The 17047-nt window shown below is 36.9% G+C and overlaps 1 protein-coding gene across 2 annotated transcripts in view; it reads left to right on the top strand.

Annotated features, from left to right (window-relative positions):
• NELL2 (neural EGFL like 2) overlaps window positions 1-17047 on the top strand; it is a 393863-nt gene that overhangs the window by 289853 nt on the left and 86963 nt on the right. For both annotated transcript variants that reach the window (XM_042992139.1, XM_042992138.1), the window contains exons 15-16: window positions 2142-2264; window positions 5257-5352. In XM_042992139.1, coding sequence (XP_042848073.1) covers window positions 2142-2264; window positions 5257-5352 — 219 coding nt within the window. The remainder of the gene's footprint in view (window positions 1-2141; window positions 2265-5256; window positions 5353-17047) is intronic.

Raw genomic sequence — 17047 nt, 5'->3', positions numbered from 1 at the left:
GTATTTTTGCATAAAACAACATTTTAGTGTAATCTTTAGAAGCGGTAAGAGTTTGCCAGGAGAATCCATGGGGCAGACACTTCAGGCACAGGAAAGAATATGTGTAAAGGTGTGTATTTAAAAACATGAAAACTGTCTTTACCCTTGAATTGCTTAGGAGCACATTTACTCATTTCAGCAGTCTCGAGAGTAAATGACAACAGGGTAACCAGATCCGGGCTTGTGTAATTAATTAAAGTGTATGGGAATCATCATACTGGGTGCTAAACTGCATCTTGTTAGGCCCTTCCTCTACCCAGTGAGTTCCATCTAATTAAGAAAACAATCAAAGCAGAGATGAAAACAGCATCAAATCAATCAGCAGCTGTCTTTAAAGAGCCTACGGCTGTCCGTATAGAGATTTATAGATTAACTGCAGCACTTTGAATTGCACTGGGAAGAAAATGGGCAGCAGGTGCAAACTTCAGAGTGTAGATTTATTTTGCTTCGGGCAGCTAACCCCAGAGGTAGGTGCACTGCCCGTTCCAGTCCCTCTGAAATTTTATAGTGGTCCAAGGACAGCCCCAAGCAGGAGACCCAGCTGTAATCTGGCTATTTTCTAGGTTATCATCAATGTGCTTGAATTTATAATAACTATGAAAGTTTCTGATACTAGATAATAACAGTGGAACTCTGTACAATTTGGAGAAATTCAACCAGGGATTTGGAGGATAAGGTATCTATTCATGCAATTCTAAAACCTTAGTGATTGAGAGCTCTCTTTCTTCTGAAAGATTATTGGGAATAATGTCTAAGAATTTTATTACCAGGCTAGAGTTCAAAATATTATAACTTTATACTTATATATGACACAGGGCATAATGTTAATCTTTATTTAAAAAAAAAACAGAGCATTCTATTTTACTAGTTGAAATAAGTGATTTTAGTCTAATCTCAAATGAATATGCCCAAAGCGCATTTACAGATACATTACTATTATAATATATTGTCTGCAATAATACATGTATTGTCCAGAATACGAAGAGTTCTAAAATAAAAAGCAAATATTTCTTTTTGCTTTGATGATATATATCATAGTGAATTAATAGCTCCATTAATATAAGCATATTAAAATATATATTTAATTTTAGGCCTAAGTAATAATTTTGTGAGAGACCAAGTCATAAGTAGTGCCACTGTAGGTATTTTGCTGAACTAGTTCATAAGCGTTTCCTCACTTATATTTCATCTCCTACTCATTTTGATTTTGATGTTAGATCTGATTTCTTTCTCATTTTCACTGTATTTATTCCTTACATTTACATTTTTGTTGAACACTCTGCTAGAATTCTGATGTTACCTAATAATTCCTGTGAACTTGGGCAGGCGACATAAGCACTCTGAGCCACTATGGACTCATTTTTAAAATGGTAATAATGATATTGGTTATGCCTCTCTCATAGGGGTGCTGGGAGAAGCAGATGATTCAGTGTTTTCTAAAGTGTCAAGTTGTACACAGTTAAAGGAAGTATCATATTGATTGCATCTTTTAAAGTGTGTATTTGCACATATTATAAAGGCGAGTTGTCTTATTTAGCAGAACTCCGATACTTCCTTTGAGGAGAGAGATTCCTAAGGAGGTCAGATATTCCCCAGTAGTTTGCATGTGTATCTTTATGCCTGGCCATGTGGGTGTGGGTGTTAACTGCATCCTAACTAATTCCCAGAGCTTTAACTCCATTTTCCTACAGGCCAGGATTCACGAAGCAATATATTTCACATCCATTCCTATTACCTTTTTCATGTTACAGAGAAGAATTAGGTAGCATATTTATGTCAGGACAATAACTCCCCAAATATTAACCACAGAGACTGCATACTGGGATACACTTCTGAGAATTATCCACCCTTTCCTCTCCCCTTCTGCCATTCCTTCCTCCTCCTTGGTGGGTCTTTTGTCCAAATCCTTTTGCATGCAAGGTATGTATTTCAAGAGGAGTATGCAATACTTCAAAATATGAGCTCTTCTTTAACATAGGCTTTGTATAGGTCTGTCTGTGTTTGAAAGAAATACCATGCAGTAACCAAGATGCAGGTAGTTTAAAATACAGTCGCATTGAAAAATCTATCTTTGAGTAACAAAATTGTATTCCTCATTTCAGAACATGATGAGTGTATCACAAATCAGCACAACTGTGATGAAAATGCTTTATGCTTCAATACCGTTGGAGGACACAACTGTGTTTGCAAGCCAGGCTATACGGGGAATGGAACCACATGCAAAGGTAAAAGGTTTAAATGTCAGCCTCTCTCACATTAGGGATAAGGCAGTCCATCTTCACCTCCCTCCACCCCTTCTCATCACTGTTATCTGCCTTCTGGGTACTTCCCACAGCCATTGGGAACTTTGGCTCATACTCTTCCCCCTGGGTTAGGTCAGTGTTTAAGCAGCCAAACTGTTCAAACAGTGTCGACTTCATGTTCCTTGACCTCCATTTCAGTGGTTTCCATCTCTGTTCCTGTCTAGCAGACCACACCCATAATCACACCCAGGCACTTTTGGACAGAACTGTTCCATCTTTGAAAGCTCAGACTTCAACTTCTTATTGTCTTACCCCAAGTCCTTCTGCTTCCAGTTGGCCCACTCTGTTCCTTCCATGACCTTTCATCTTCTGCTTCTCTGACCCTTTTCTTTCAGTTTACCAGTATCCTCCCATGTTTAAATACTTGTTTTTGAATCCAAACATGACAGCTATTTTTTTTTTTTCGCCAATACAGTCAACCTATTTGTTCTTTTAGCAAAATCCACTTGGAAATACCTCTATTTGGGATCAATCTGACAGTTTTTCTTCTCTACTCTTTTTTTTTTAAGTTTATTTCTTTATTTTGGGAGAGAGAGACAGAGTGTGTGAGTGGGAGGGGAACAGAGAGAGAGGGGGAGAGAATCCTAAGCAGGCTCTTCCTTGGCAGTGCAGATCCCAACGTGGGGCTCGATCCCACAGATTGTGAGGTCAGACCTGAGTGGAAACCATGAGCTCGATGCTCAACCTACTGAGCCACCCAGGTACCCCTCTACTCTCTTTTGAACTGTTGAGTAGTAAGTTAACTGGGAATATTGGGTCTCCACATGTTATAGTTTCCCATTTTAGCTGGTTTGTCAATGCCAGTCAATAATTCTTTTAAAAGTCCTGCTGAGCTCAGATTTTCATTTCCATCAGTGGATGTTCCCACAGTACTTCACCACCGTCCCCTGATACATTCTTTCACCAGTGCCCTCTTTTCTTTTATCAGATGAGCTTACCTCCTCCTTCACAATAGAGGTTCTATTTTGGAAACTGCTAACTCCCATAGGCTAAAGTCCATACTCTGTATATGTCATGTAGATTTATTTACGATTTGTATAATTTAAACATTTTAAGCTTCAACACTTCCCATTTCTCAAACACACGTGCCCATTGTCCTGGAGTTTGCTAAAATCAATTTTCTATGACACTGTGTATATGGGAGGTAGGAAATAACAAGGGATCGTTGTTAATACCATGTCCCATGAGCATGAATCTTAAGACCTGGTTTACAAGAATACATTGGATGCAGATATCGATGGGCCAGAGGATTACTCTGGTTTATAAAAGTCTATGGGAATGTTTCATTTAGAGCAATGTGAACAAGGCCTGCTCACTTTGAGGTCTAAATCCCACAAAGATTTTCTCAGAGATACTAGACAAATCCTGAGAAAAGCCAGAAGTTTAACATCCATTGCATAGTGTAACTGAATGCCTAGGACTTCCTCAGAGCACCCAGATATTCTGAGAGCTTGGTGGGGAGAAGTTAATATTTCATCTGGGAGACCAACTTCTCACTCTTATTTCTATTTCACTCTGACTCCTAATTAATGTGACAAATGTTTGTAGCATAAGGAACTCTTGTAATCATGAGCAGATCCAGATAGGTAATTCTTATCTTTGAAGGAAGGAGAACTTTCATGGATCCATACAGTTTTACCAGAAGTTAAGTCAACAGGCTGCCTGAATACAGATTCTCCAATTCATGTGTGTATCCCTACTGGGAATGTCAAACGCTGAGAGATAAGTAATGTAGACATAGGATCTGAATCATTGAGTCCTGTGCTCTGTCCTTAAACATTACTCCAAAGAAGATACACATGTGGTCTAGGAGATGTACATTTTATTATTTTTGAGGTTTACATTCTTAATCTCTTTGCGAATCCTTGATGACTAGGTATTCTTTTTGCCTTGGATGAAGACAGACTAGGACTTATGACCAAAGAAGCTAAATGGCCTCTTTGTGTCCCTTCCTTTAACTCAGCAGCAGAATCTTGGATTGCTACATTTTACCACTCAAAGAAAGTACATCCTAACTAATGAGAGGAAGCACATGCCAGAAAAGTTGCGAGAAAGCTTTTATCCCAATGCCTGGAAAAAGCTGGTCTAACTCATCCATTACAGACCAGGGAATGGCCCCTGAGATTCACAGAGCCAAAGAATAAGCTGAGGTGGAAATGGAAGCATCTAAGGGTACTCAGTCTCACCCATCTTGTTTTTCTCATCTTCTTTGAATCAGGTGGCACATCTCAAAAGGTCTCACTTGGAATAGCTCAGATTTTGGCTCCCTTTCCTAGTCACAGACAAATTCCCCTCACTCACAAACCTACTCTAACACAGCAAGATTTGCAGTGCCTTTGCCCCTGATCCTGGATCCTGACCTGTCCTCAGTAGAGGACACTAAGGCTCTTCCTGAAGACCACTACAGCAAATTGTTAACCATTGGCCAGTTCATCACTTGGACTGATTTAGAAATTTTGTGAAAGCTGGGGCATTTCTCCAATACTCTGGCACTTTGGCCAGAGTTTCATAGGAGTCAGTCATTTCCTATTTCATTATCTCATTCTCTAGATGGTGGTTTTCTCCTTAAGAAAACTCTAGGATAGCTGCCTTTTTTTTTTCTTCAGGTTGACAATGAGATGCAACTCTAATTCTAATGTGCTTCCTGTTGTGTAAGATTACTGCTTTTTGTTAAAAGAAAGTTTAGTGTGTCGTTTCACAGGTGAAATATTTCTTTACCATTGAAAAGAGTACTGTTTCACAAATTGGGTTGAAGTTTCTTGCCTGCATGGAAGATATTATATGAATTTGAAGTTATAATACCATATATAATTTGATGTCCACATCTCCAAGGGAATGAAGAAAAGCTAGGCTTGAAGTATCTTGAACTACTCAATTTTGAAGTATGAAAGTCATGTATCTGAATTATTTCTAGCATTTTGCAAAGACGGCTGTAGGAACGGAGGAGCTTGTATCGCCGCTAATGTGTGTGCCTGCCCGCAAGGCTTCACCGGGCCCAGCTGTGAAACGGGTAAGACTATCATTCCATCTTCTAGAAAATGAGTTTTTATGCCAATGTACAAAGTAATCCATGAGGAAAATAATGTTTCAAGTTTCAAGTGTCTCTCAAAGCTTGGAACTATTAATAAGGAAGTCCTAGGAGGTAGGACATGGGAAGTTTCAGTGCTGCATATTCACTGGGCGTTTCCCCAGAGTCGTTCTATAGAGGTTTTGCAGCTATTATAACTAGAAGAATATTGAACATTTATAGAAAGGTGTGTGGATTTTATGACTTCATAATTCATTTTACTCATTTGGAGCCCATTTTTTCTGGGATCTGTATGACTATATTAAAGGACATTGTTCAAGGCCAACACACTTCCTAGGACATGCTACCTCCTCCATGCACGTTTGAGAATTTTTTAAAAAAAGTTTTTACCTGAATCATTCAATATTCATTCATTGTTGTTTATTTAAAAAGTACTTAAAGTTTCCTACTTTTTAATTATTCCTAATCCAAGTTCATTTTGAACTCAGTCTGCTGGATACTAATACTAGAAACTAATATATATATTAAACATTATTTAATATGTATATTAAAATATGCCGTGAAAATACTAGCTCTTAACTAAAATCATATCAATAGTAGTTTTGTTGCTTTGGGTAAGTGGGTTCTAATAGTAGATGACCCCAGAATGTCCATTATTCTCCCTAAGAGAAAGCTGCTACCTCTGGTGACTGGTGGTTACCATCTTACATTACTTACCATAAATCTCATTACAATAGATATGGTGCAACTCCTGCTTCCATTCGACCTGCAGAGTCTGTTTTAATAAAGACACTGACAGATAAGAATGTGAGACAGAAAATGTTCTGGACCATTTGGGAAGTGAAAAGTTTCCTGAATAGGTCCTACCACTGTGCATAGAAGGATGCCCACAGAAGGGCTTGTGTCACTAGATTGTTTCTTTCTATAAGTACCTCTCAGTGATGTTCTTCAAACTTCAATGACTGACTATTTGGTTACAAAGGTCTCTAATAGAAAATGGATAGTGTCCATCTTTGTTATGTAGGACTCTTTCATAAGGGGATTATTTCCTAAATTAGAAGTTCCCAAACTTAGTGAGCATGTGACTTACCCATAAGTCTTATTAACTTGTTAAATATGCAGATTTCTGGTAATTAACTATCATAGGATTTACTAGATCAAAATCAGGCACTTCTAGTGTAGTCATTCTACAATGTTTCTATCCCATAGTCTCCACCAGTACACCCAAACACATCAGGTACTGTGGTCCTCCTGTATATCAACACCTGCGGTGACCATATTTCCTGAATACAGTATTTGGTACTGCTTCTGGTGCAGTTGTGATCAGAAATACTGGCTTTTTCATGGCATTGAAATGGTGTATGATTTTGAAATAAAGGCTGTCCCAGAAAATCTGAGATGAATAATGGCCATGCCAATTCTGCGTATCATTCTTCCACTAGGAAAAAAAAAAAAAGGGTTACGTGTGAGATTGTGAAAGTCTGGAATGGTATAAGATTGATCTGAGCAATGTAAAATTTAAAACTAGGGAGTTAAATATAACCCAACAGAATATTTAGCTTTCTCTAATTATCTTTGAACTTTCAGTCTATAAGAAGACAATCCCAGACTTACTCTAAGTAGCTGTCTATAACAGCCAAGGGCTTTGAGAAGGACAAAACAGATATGGGTTCAAAATCTAGTCCTACCATTTACTTGTTATGTGACCTTGGGCAAGTTACATTACTTCTCAGTGTCTTATACTATCTATACATCACCTTACTCTTCACAAGTCTCTTACAAGATAAGTATTACACCCATTTAAAAAAATATATTGGGTTCAGAGTGATTAACTTTTTTCCTAAGGCCATAGAGTTAACAGCTGAATACAAAATACAAAGGTCTTTCTAACTGGCAAACCCAAGCTTTTTATCTATATCAATGTGGTTTTTAAATTTCTTCTGAATTAATTCTAATGACAGAAGAGAGAGAATGTCTTCATCCAGAGCCATCCTGAAAAGGCCCACCAAAAGGGTAAATAAAATTTCATCAAAAACTTATGTTTTTTTCGTAAAAATCCATTCATTTCTATTCCATAACACGTGAAAACATTTAACTTACCTACTACCCTTGAGTTAAGTTGGTGCTCTAAGACAATGGGTCATGGTTTATCTCTGCCTTCTAGCACCTCTTGGCCCAAGACCATATTTCACTATTTGAGAAGCAAGACGTTCCTGCCTCCTATCTGAGAAATTGTCAGGATAACACTTGTTTCAAAGCATCTGTCCCAGTTATTGCTCCAGGTTATATCCTAACCCCTCACCTTACACCTTACACCATTTTTGTTGATGTAGTTATAAATAGAAGTTGTGCCATTTAAAAAATAACTTTGGAGGAGAACCACATGAAATAATCTTTTCACCCATTTATTCAACATTTATTTAGGATCTTTTATATGCTGAGCACTGAATCTAGAAACAGGATATAGCACTGAACACAGGTCCTATCTGCATGGAGATTATGATCTAGTTGAGTTAGAGGGACTATAAACAGGAAAATAAATATATATGTAAAATATTGTCAGGTAGTAGTTGCTATAAAGAAAACTAAAGCAGGGGCACCTGGGTGGCTCAATCGGTTAAGCGACCAACTTCGGCTCAGGTCATGATCTCACGGTCCGTGAGTTCGAGCCCCGTGTGGGGCTCTGTGCTGACAGCTCAGAACCTGGAGCCCGTTTCAGATTCTGTGTCTCCCTCTCTCTCTGCCCCTCCCCTGTTCATGCTCTGTCTCTCTCTGTCTCAAAAATAAATAAACATTAAAAAAATTTTTAAAAAATAAAGAAAACTAAGGCAGATAGTGTAAAATTATTTTTATTACCTATAGACTTTACATATGATGAGTATTGTTATTATTGGTATTTACTTCATTAATAAAGGTTGCTAACATCAGCTTCTGTACACTTCCCAAAATTTCAGTGATTAATACAAAAAGTGTTTGCTCACTCACATCTCAGTTTGATATGTCAAATGTGGTGTTGGGGAGAGCTGAGGAGCATTGGGATTGAGCCTGCTTAAGCCAGGGGCCCTGGTTGTTGCCATTTGATGAAGTTATGCCCAACACACTGCCTCTAACACCAAAGAGGGACCATAGATGTGAAAGCATGGAGAATACATACCCACTGTAACCTCAGACCAGAAGTAACATACATGTCTGTTCCTCTCACATACCATTGGTAAGAACTCATCACATGGACTTGAGGAGTTGAGAAAATGTAGTTCAGCTGAATGTCCAGGAAGATGAAATGGTCTGTGACCATTAGGCCAATCTTTTGTCTTAGGTGCTGTCTGGCATTGCTATACTATTTACTCTGAACAATCAAACCATTTTTGACATTGTCTCATCTACTCAGCTGGAAGAACTCTGAGTGACTTCCTTCTTTAATCACTGCCTTCTTTCCACCTCTGGTAGGGATCCTTAACTTGGAATTCCCGGACACCTGCAAGTCTATGGATGGACTTTGGGGGTCCATGAATTCCCTGAATATATGTGCATGTGTACATTTTTCTACAGAAAGAATTCAGAACTTTTAAAGATTGCAAATGGGTTCTATAATTTCTAAATAGTTATGAACCACTAGGGAGAGAATCTTCCATGATTCATAAAGAGAACTAACTGCTACTTGATTCTATAGAAGGTGATACAAATGTAGATATCCAATACCTTCCAGAGTTTCTTTGGGGACCTTTAATCTCGAGACCCCACACTGAATCCATCATCTCCATGACTCTTGCCTTATCTCTTCTATTCCCGAAACCTGGTTCTTCACTTCTAGTCTTTATTTCAGTGAGTGGCCTTACCCACCAAGTTTTGTTGGCCAACAAACCAAGAATCACCTCCTCCCCCCATCCCTTTTCACTTTCACATCTAATCAAGTCCTTTTGATTCTCTTTACTAGGATCCTTTTTTTTTTTTTTTTCCATTCTCTCTGGTAGTACAGTAGTTTAGGGCTCTGAGGTTTATCTCTCTCCAGTCCATTCTTCACAGAATATCTGAGCACACATCTGATCGTATCACTCCATAGTGGAAACAAAACAAAACAAAACAAAACACATTAGCATCCTCCGTTGACCTCACATTTCTTAACATGACCTATATGGCCCTTCAAGATTTGTCTCCTGCTTTTCTACCCAGCTTTCACCCTCTTGTCCCTCTGTTTCCTCACCTCATTTACAGCCCCAAGCATTGACTTTCGTGGATGTAAAGCATGTATCTTGTTCACTTTTGAATCTTCAAAACATAGTATAAGGCCTGCACTTTATTATTCAAGGTGCTCCATGAATATTGGTGAATAAATAAAGACATAAATGAGTCGTCAATTAAATGAGGAGGTAAAAGATGTGCTTGCATCCATATTAGCTGGACTTTATTGAACATTGGTTTAAAGAGGTCTTCAGGGTCATCTGGTCCTAAAGTCTGAGATGGCAGATGAGGTCACTAAGGCACAGAAGGGTGAAGGAACTTATATAAGTTGTTTCATTATAGATACTGATCTGCAATTTAGAACTCAGGTCTTCTGACTCCTAGTCCAGTGTTTCTCTGCTCCTTCCTTCCTTCCCTCCCTCTCCCCTTCCTTCCTTCCTTCCTTCCTTCCTTCCTTCCTTCCTTCCTTCCTTCCTTCCTTCTTCTTTCCATCCTTCTTATGCCATGCTCTATGTCCAGGAATTTATCCTACTATCATCTCTCACGAGGTCTGGGCTTTTTGTTATGCCCACCCCTTCAACTGCCAAATATTCCTGTTGTTGTTATCGGTGAAGACTGTGGCAGTTTTTCTCTCCCAAGGTAGAGAAAGCATCAGGACTGTCAAGATTTGTAAGTGTAGGAATGGCCTAAATTTTGGCCTGCTGGAGCTGGATACTGCCTGATAGCTTAGAAAGGGGACTGATTTCCTGGCCCCAGTGGCCCTCTGTTGAGCCCTCACAATGGAATTGCTGAGCATGAAGTAATAGGATTTACTAGTTTCTTGAAAGACAGTCTAAATATGCATGACATTTACCAACCCTTGTTACTATATTGAGGTCTCCCCTGTACCCCCTCCCCTTAATTTATTTATCTATTTCTGCATCAGTGTATCTTAGTGGAATGGTTGAATCTACTTACCAACTTCACAAAGAGGCTGTTATGTATATCTTCTGAGTAAAATTAATTTTTCATGGCCTTCTTTTTTAGCCACTGTGTAAAATCACCCACATATACAGCATAACTTCATTTTTAATTAAACATCCTAATATTCCATCAGGTGTTTAACTTGGATTTAGCTGGGTGATTATTTCTTGGATAACTCAATAAAATGTATTAGAAACCTATGTGCTGAGGTTTAACAGCTCTCTCATTGCCATACTGTATTTATTGCACAATCACTAAACCTCAGCAAACATGTGTCTGATGATCTGATTAATATGCAAAGCTGTCTTAGTGTACTGAAAATAAATCTTTCAGTCATGATTTAAAGCATAACTCTAAAAGATGTGAGGTCTCCTATAAGTAACTGCCAACTTAAATCAAATTAAAACGTTTATAACTGGGAAAAAGTTGGTATCAAATGGCAACGCTAAAAAAAGATATGCTGTGATATCAAAGAAAAGGAGATCAGACAGTTTGGTGATAAATGGCTTTTTTTTTTCGGTGTGTAAAATAATGGGTTTCTTAGCCACAGATCAAAACATGAGATGAGATTTTAATTATTTTTAGTGAGTATTTAAATGAATATAAACTCAAGTTGCATTCCTGTTTGTGTAGCTTTTTAATATCTGTAGTTTCAAAATGATAAAAATTAAGCGTGGGGCTTATATGAATGTTGCTTTACTTCAAAGGTAACTATATATTGATTGAGGCTGATTGATTTTTAAAAGTCTACATTATTACTGTTATAGTGTAGGTAGTAAAAATCCTTTAATTCATTTATACTAACAAAGTTATTTTGCTAGTAGTAGGTACAGTTAGCATTTATTATTAATGTCAAATTGTATTATATTTCCTGATATGGTTAAATTAGCACATTTTTCACCATTAACAGAACATATTGATTTAGTTTCATGATCATGTAGCTTTCTTTTAAAGGCATATTTTTCAGAAGCTTACATTATTTTATATCATTTTACGTGCAAAGACAAAAAATTCAGAAACAAGGGAAAATTCAAAACATTTCTGATATAGCATACCTTTTTTTCCCCAGAATGACTCAGAGTGAAATTCTAGTACCAAAACGTATATCTTTTTTGTGGGAGAAGAGGAGAATTTTAGTAAAAATTTGGAGATAATACAGTTAATAAGGAAAGAAAAACTTTAGCTACCTTTGCTTTACTAGTAAGGATGATCTTTTTTAGTATTCTTTTGAATTTATTTCACTCTAACTAAATACAAATTTTACATATATAAATCATTAAATAAACTTTATTGTAATAAAGAAAACCTGGGATGAAGGAAGTTCACCTTCTGATCCTTCACAGTGTCTGTTAAAATCACTTTTTCAGGGGCGCCTGGGTGGCTCAGTCGGTTAAGCGTCCGACTTCGGCTCAGGTCACGATCTCGCGGTCCGCGAGTTCGAGCCCCGGTCGGGCTCTGGGCTGATGGCTCAGAGCCTGGAGCCTGCTTCCGATTCTGTGTTTCCCTCTCTCTCTGCCCCTGCCCCGTTCACGCTGTCTCTCTGTCTCAAAAATAAATAAACGTTAAAAAAAAATCACTTTTTCAGGTTTGAATTGCTCAAGGGAAGAGACAAGACACAGAACCAATCATTTGGTGTCTTGCCTAATGTGGGATCCATACCCATGGAGGGATCTGTTAATTTCCCTAAGATAGAATCTCCAGTCATACTTGCTAAGATGCTTCTGGTCTTTAAACTCGGTATCTAATGACAAAGTGATTGTATTGCATTTGATGGATGAATGTGTTTTCATGGACTTTGGATAAATTAGGGATTTAGGTCTCAATGTGACTTTTTCTTATCATAAATTTTAAAAAGGAAAAAGAAGAAGAAACCAAAGAACTCTCACTGTAGGCTTTTTGACCATGCACTGCTTATGACTTAACTTGAGTACTTAAGGTATACCTTCTTTTTATGTAGGTGATCCTTAATTTTTTTTAAATAACTCTTTAGTTGATTAATATTATCCCAAGCCCTTGTCTTCTTGGAAACATTTAACATAGTTGTCAAGAATATAAAAATTGAAGTTAGAGAGACATCAACCGGCATGAGTCCTAGCTCTACTGTTGACTAGCTGTGTGACCTTTTCTATGTTACTTCATTTTTCTATGCCTTTATTGTCATATGTATGAAATGAAGGATGATAATAATATCTGCCTTGTGGGTTTGTTCTGGAAATTAAGTTGAATAATGCAAGTAAGGCATACCGCATCATTCTGGAATGTGATAAGTAATGAATGATACCTGATGTGATTGTATTGTACATTGTGAGTAAAATTTTATGTACAGAAATATTTGAAGCTTTTGTACTCCTTTGAGTTAGCTGGAGATACCCTGAGATATATAAAGTAAGGGTTAAGAAAAAAATGATTCTAGTTTTCCTGATTCACTTATAAACCAATTTTAAGTATAGTTTTACTACATTTTAATGCTGTAAAATCTTTAATGTAGCAATTTGCATTCTTTACTTTTACTTAAAATTGCTTTTAGTTCTAATGCAAATCTTAAAAATTCATGTTTTATGGAAATATAAGTCTTTGTACTATTCAAAAAGTAGTTAAAAGTTCTCAGTGTTAAATCTCAAAGTCATTTTTCCAAGTCCTTCAGGTTAATTGGAAAAAATCTTACTCTTTCCATGTATCAGTCATATATAATAGATAACAATTCTGATGGGGAAATAGTTCAGACTCTTTTATTGTAAGGCCTACTTAATTAACATTGGAAATGAGGACACATCATGGAGTTTATGTAAGGGGAAAAAATAGCTTTCAAGCTGTTAGAGGGCAGGTCTCCAAGAAAAAAGACTAGTGGAATTATTTCGGAATTTGGAAAAGATCTTCACTTTCGCTTTAAAAATATTAATGATTTTTTCAATGGTGTCTTATGAATATATTTATTATGTTATATTATGTCCTTGAATTCCTAAAAGCCATTCCCCCCCTTATGTTTTCTTACTTGAGACAAAATCATTTTTATATTTTTATTTGATATAATTCTAAAAATAACTGCATACTTCATTAATATTTTCAACAAGTAGCATATGTATATGGTATAAAATTTAAAAAGACAAAAATCATACAATGAAAAGTAAATTTTCTTTGTACCCTTTTACCAATCATTGCTTCCCCCCCCCACTTTAACAATATATCTTGGGATTCATATTATCGTTACATCCTCACTAGACAGAATGATTCAAATAAGAAAACATCTTAGAGGAGCCTGCTGTCATTCAAATAGCAGACTTTTAACTTGTAACTCTATGGTTACTAATAAGAACGCATATCTTGAGGACCAGATCTTTCTCTTCCTTTGGGCATCCCTATGGTGGAAATGTTCTGTAAACTAAATTTAAAAATTCTAATTTTTTTACCTAGATAAGCTGACGAACTTTTATTGATTACAGGTATAAGGAGAACAGACTTGATATCCTGAAGAAACATTACAATGTGATAAAGACATGATATTTGGGTCTTAGTCTTCTTTCATTCAGAATATATCAAGCAGGCAACGTTTAATGATACTCAAATTATTTTTGTTTCTTGCATTCTATTTCTTTCTTCTGTATGTTATTTCTTCCTTCCTGAAGGACCTATGTTAGTATTCTCTTGTGGTAGATCTGTTAGTGGCAAACTCTCAGTATTGGTCTGAAATGTGCTTTATGCCATTTTTACTCTTAGGTTAGTTAGGTGTTGATTTCTAGATTGTTCTCTCTAGAAGAACTGTGAAGGAAGTATTCCATTGCTTTTCCAGCCTCAGGTTTCTGTTGAGAAGTCTACTGTCAGTTCGATTGTAATTCATTTGGAAAAAAATTTTTGCTCTATTTGCTTTTAAGATCCCCTTTTCCTTGGGGTTTGTAGTTTAAATGCTTTGAGCCTAGGGATGAATTTATTTTTACTTATCTTGCTCAAGGATTCTTCAGATTATTGAATTGGAAGAGTCATCTTTTTCATCCATTTTGGAAAACATATAGTCTTTATCTCCTCAAATATTGTGTCTCTCTCATTCTTTTTATTCTTTCCTCCTGGTTTTCCTATTGGATAGATGTCGGCGCTTTTCTTTGTAAGTTTCTTCTACTTCCTTTGGTATTTTCCATCTCTTTATCCCTCAGTGCTGTGCCCTTTGCGATTTCTTCATATCTATTCCCCAGTCTATCAGTTATCTCTTCAGCTTTGTCTAATCCTTTGTTTAGCTGACCCATTGAGTTTTTTTTTAGTTCAATACCTGCCCTTTTCATTTCTAAGAGTTCTCTTTTTCAGATTTTTAGTACTTCTCCCCTTTGTTCTTATTCTTTTCTTGTGATTTTGATTCCTTCTTTTAAGTCTTTAATCATTTTAAACATGCTTACATTACATTGTAATCTTTATCCATCTGCAGTTGAAGGGGCTCTAAATCTGCCTATTCTTATGCTTGCTGACTCTTGCCCATGATGTAGTATTTCCTAGTGTGTTTTATACTTTTGATGTCTGACCTTATCTTCATTGAAGATTTACCTGTGAAACCTGAGGTCTTTTCTCTCCAGAGAAATTTTGCAGGTATGCCAGGAATATTACAACTGATATTTGTATTGATTTCTTTGCCAAGTGGTATACCACACTAGTGACGTAAATTTGAATTTTAAAACTCTGTAAGAGAAACATTTTTTTCTCCCCAGCCAAGTATAGGCAAAAATAGAGTGTCTCCCCATAGTCTCTTGTGCTAGAGGGTGTTTTATTTGTGTGTGTGTTTGTGTCCTACACTCAAACTGAAGAGGAGCCCTTTAAGGATCCTGCTTTGTGCTGAAGTCTTGGACCTTATATAGGACCAAGTCCTCTCTGCTGTCACTGTGTGAGTCATAAAATCCAAATCTGGTATTCAGCTTCCTCATGGGCTATATAGGAATTTCCATTTTTTTAAATGAGGTAAGTTATGAATTTAATATGATACATTTTTAAGCCATGTGCTTGTAGAAAGATTTTTAGGTTATGCAGTTCTCAGTATTGCTGGAATTGGAAAGAAAGTTACATAAGTATGATTTTGTTGATGCTCTTTGGAGCAAAAAATTCTGGTCACTTATAAATCTGCAGACATTGAGGGGAAATTCATGGTGGCACAGTGAAAATGGGTGGAACATGGGAAGAAACAATAGGAAGAGGACCAACTTTATGGAATTTACTAGGAATGGAGCTGGGGATGTGGCTACTTTTTTTTAATATCTTTATTTATTTTTTAGAGATTTTTTAGAGGTGGGGGAGGGACAGAGAGAGAGGGAGACACAGAATTTGAAGCAGGCTCTAGGCTCTGAGCTGTCAGCCCAGAGCCTGACATGGGGCTCAAACTCATGAACCAGGAGATCATGACCTGAGCTGAAGTCAGACACTTAACCGACTGAGCCACCCAGGTGCCCCGTGGCTACTTCTTTCTCTTCACTAAATTGCTGATGTTTCTGAGAAGAGTCTGTACTTCTTCCTAAAGGGCTCTTATCAATGGTCAGTTTCCATTTCTTTCTTCATATAAGCTTTCCAGAAGAAACCATGGAGATACAGGTACAATAAACCCATAACAGTCAGCTTTTTTTTTTTTTCCATAACAATCAGCTTTATCCACTGATAGGTGACTCTTCCTTAAGAACTCGCTGTTTTTTGAGAGAATAAAATATATTCTAGGTAATTTTTTTTTTTTGGTTTAAATGAAAATGTGGTGCACAGGGATGGAGTTAATCAAATATAGGTTTAGAGTCAAGTCAAAGAAGATGAATCAAATTTGCAAATAACATGAATTGGGAAGGGTAGTTAATAGGACAAAAGACAACAAAGATTCAAAGTTATTCAGATTTCAGGAACAATGGGAATGAATGAGCACTATGCCATATAACACACAGGTAAAAGTATCTCTTTTAGTTGTCCCTCTTGCAGCTCAAATCAAGCCACACTGCTTCTACCAGTTTTATTTTGAGGTTCTTAATTCTGATCTCTTACATCTTGGGCCTACGTTCATTGTGTCCTTTGCCATACCCTTGTTTTTCTTCTTTAGTTGGCCTCCCCCACTCCACTTCCTTTTTCCTCCATTCCCTTCCACTGGAGGATGTGTTCCTTGAAAGTAGAGGTGAAACCTACAATTTCTCATTTTTCATAGGGCTTAGCATCACGTTTTTCATTGAGTAGGCAGGCAATAAATATTAATAAAATGTAAGTACACTCTTGCCTTTGGGTTAAAAAAACAATTGCACACAATAGAGAACTTTAATAGTTTCATGATTTCTTTGACTGCTGATTCCAAGTATGAACCCAAAGTATAAGGTGCTAGCTGTAAAAGAAAATGCATATTTAGCCTGTGTTAGTACAGAGTGTACAAAACAATATAAGTAATAGTCTCCCTGAATTCTGTATACTTATTCCACAATGGAATGTTGTATCCACTTTGGCCGGAAGATTTTTAGAAGTTATTGGCAAATGAGAGTGTGATCAGGAAAAAATTAGCTGGGAGATGAAAGCTGTAGTGGATATAAGAGGATAGCTGAAT

The sequence above is a fragment of the Panthera tigris genome, chromosome B4 (assembly GCF_018350195.1).
Source record: "Panthera tigris isolate Pti1 chromosome B4, P.tigris_Pti1_mat1.1, whole genome shotgun sequence".
In the NCBI taxonomy this organism is placed as follows: domain Eukaryota; kingdom Metazoa; phylum Chordata; class Mammalia; order Carnivora; family Felidae; genus Panthera; species Panthera tigris.
The sequence above is the reverse complement of the archived record's forward strand: the minus strand, read 5'-3'. Positions and strand labels throughout refer to the sequence as shown.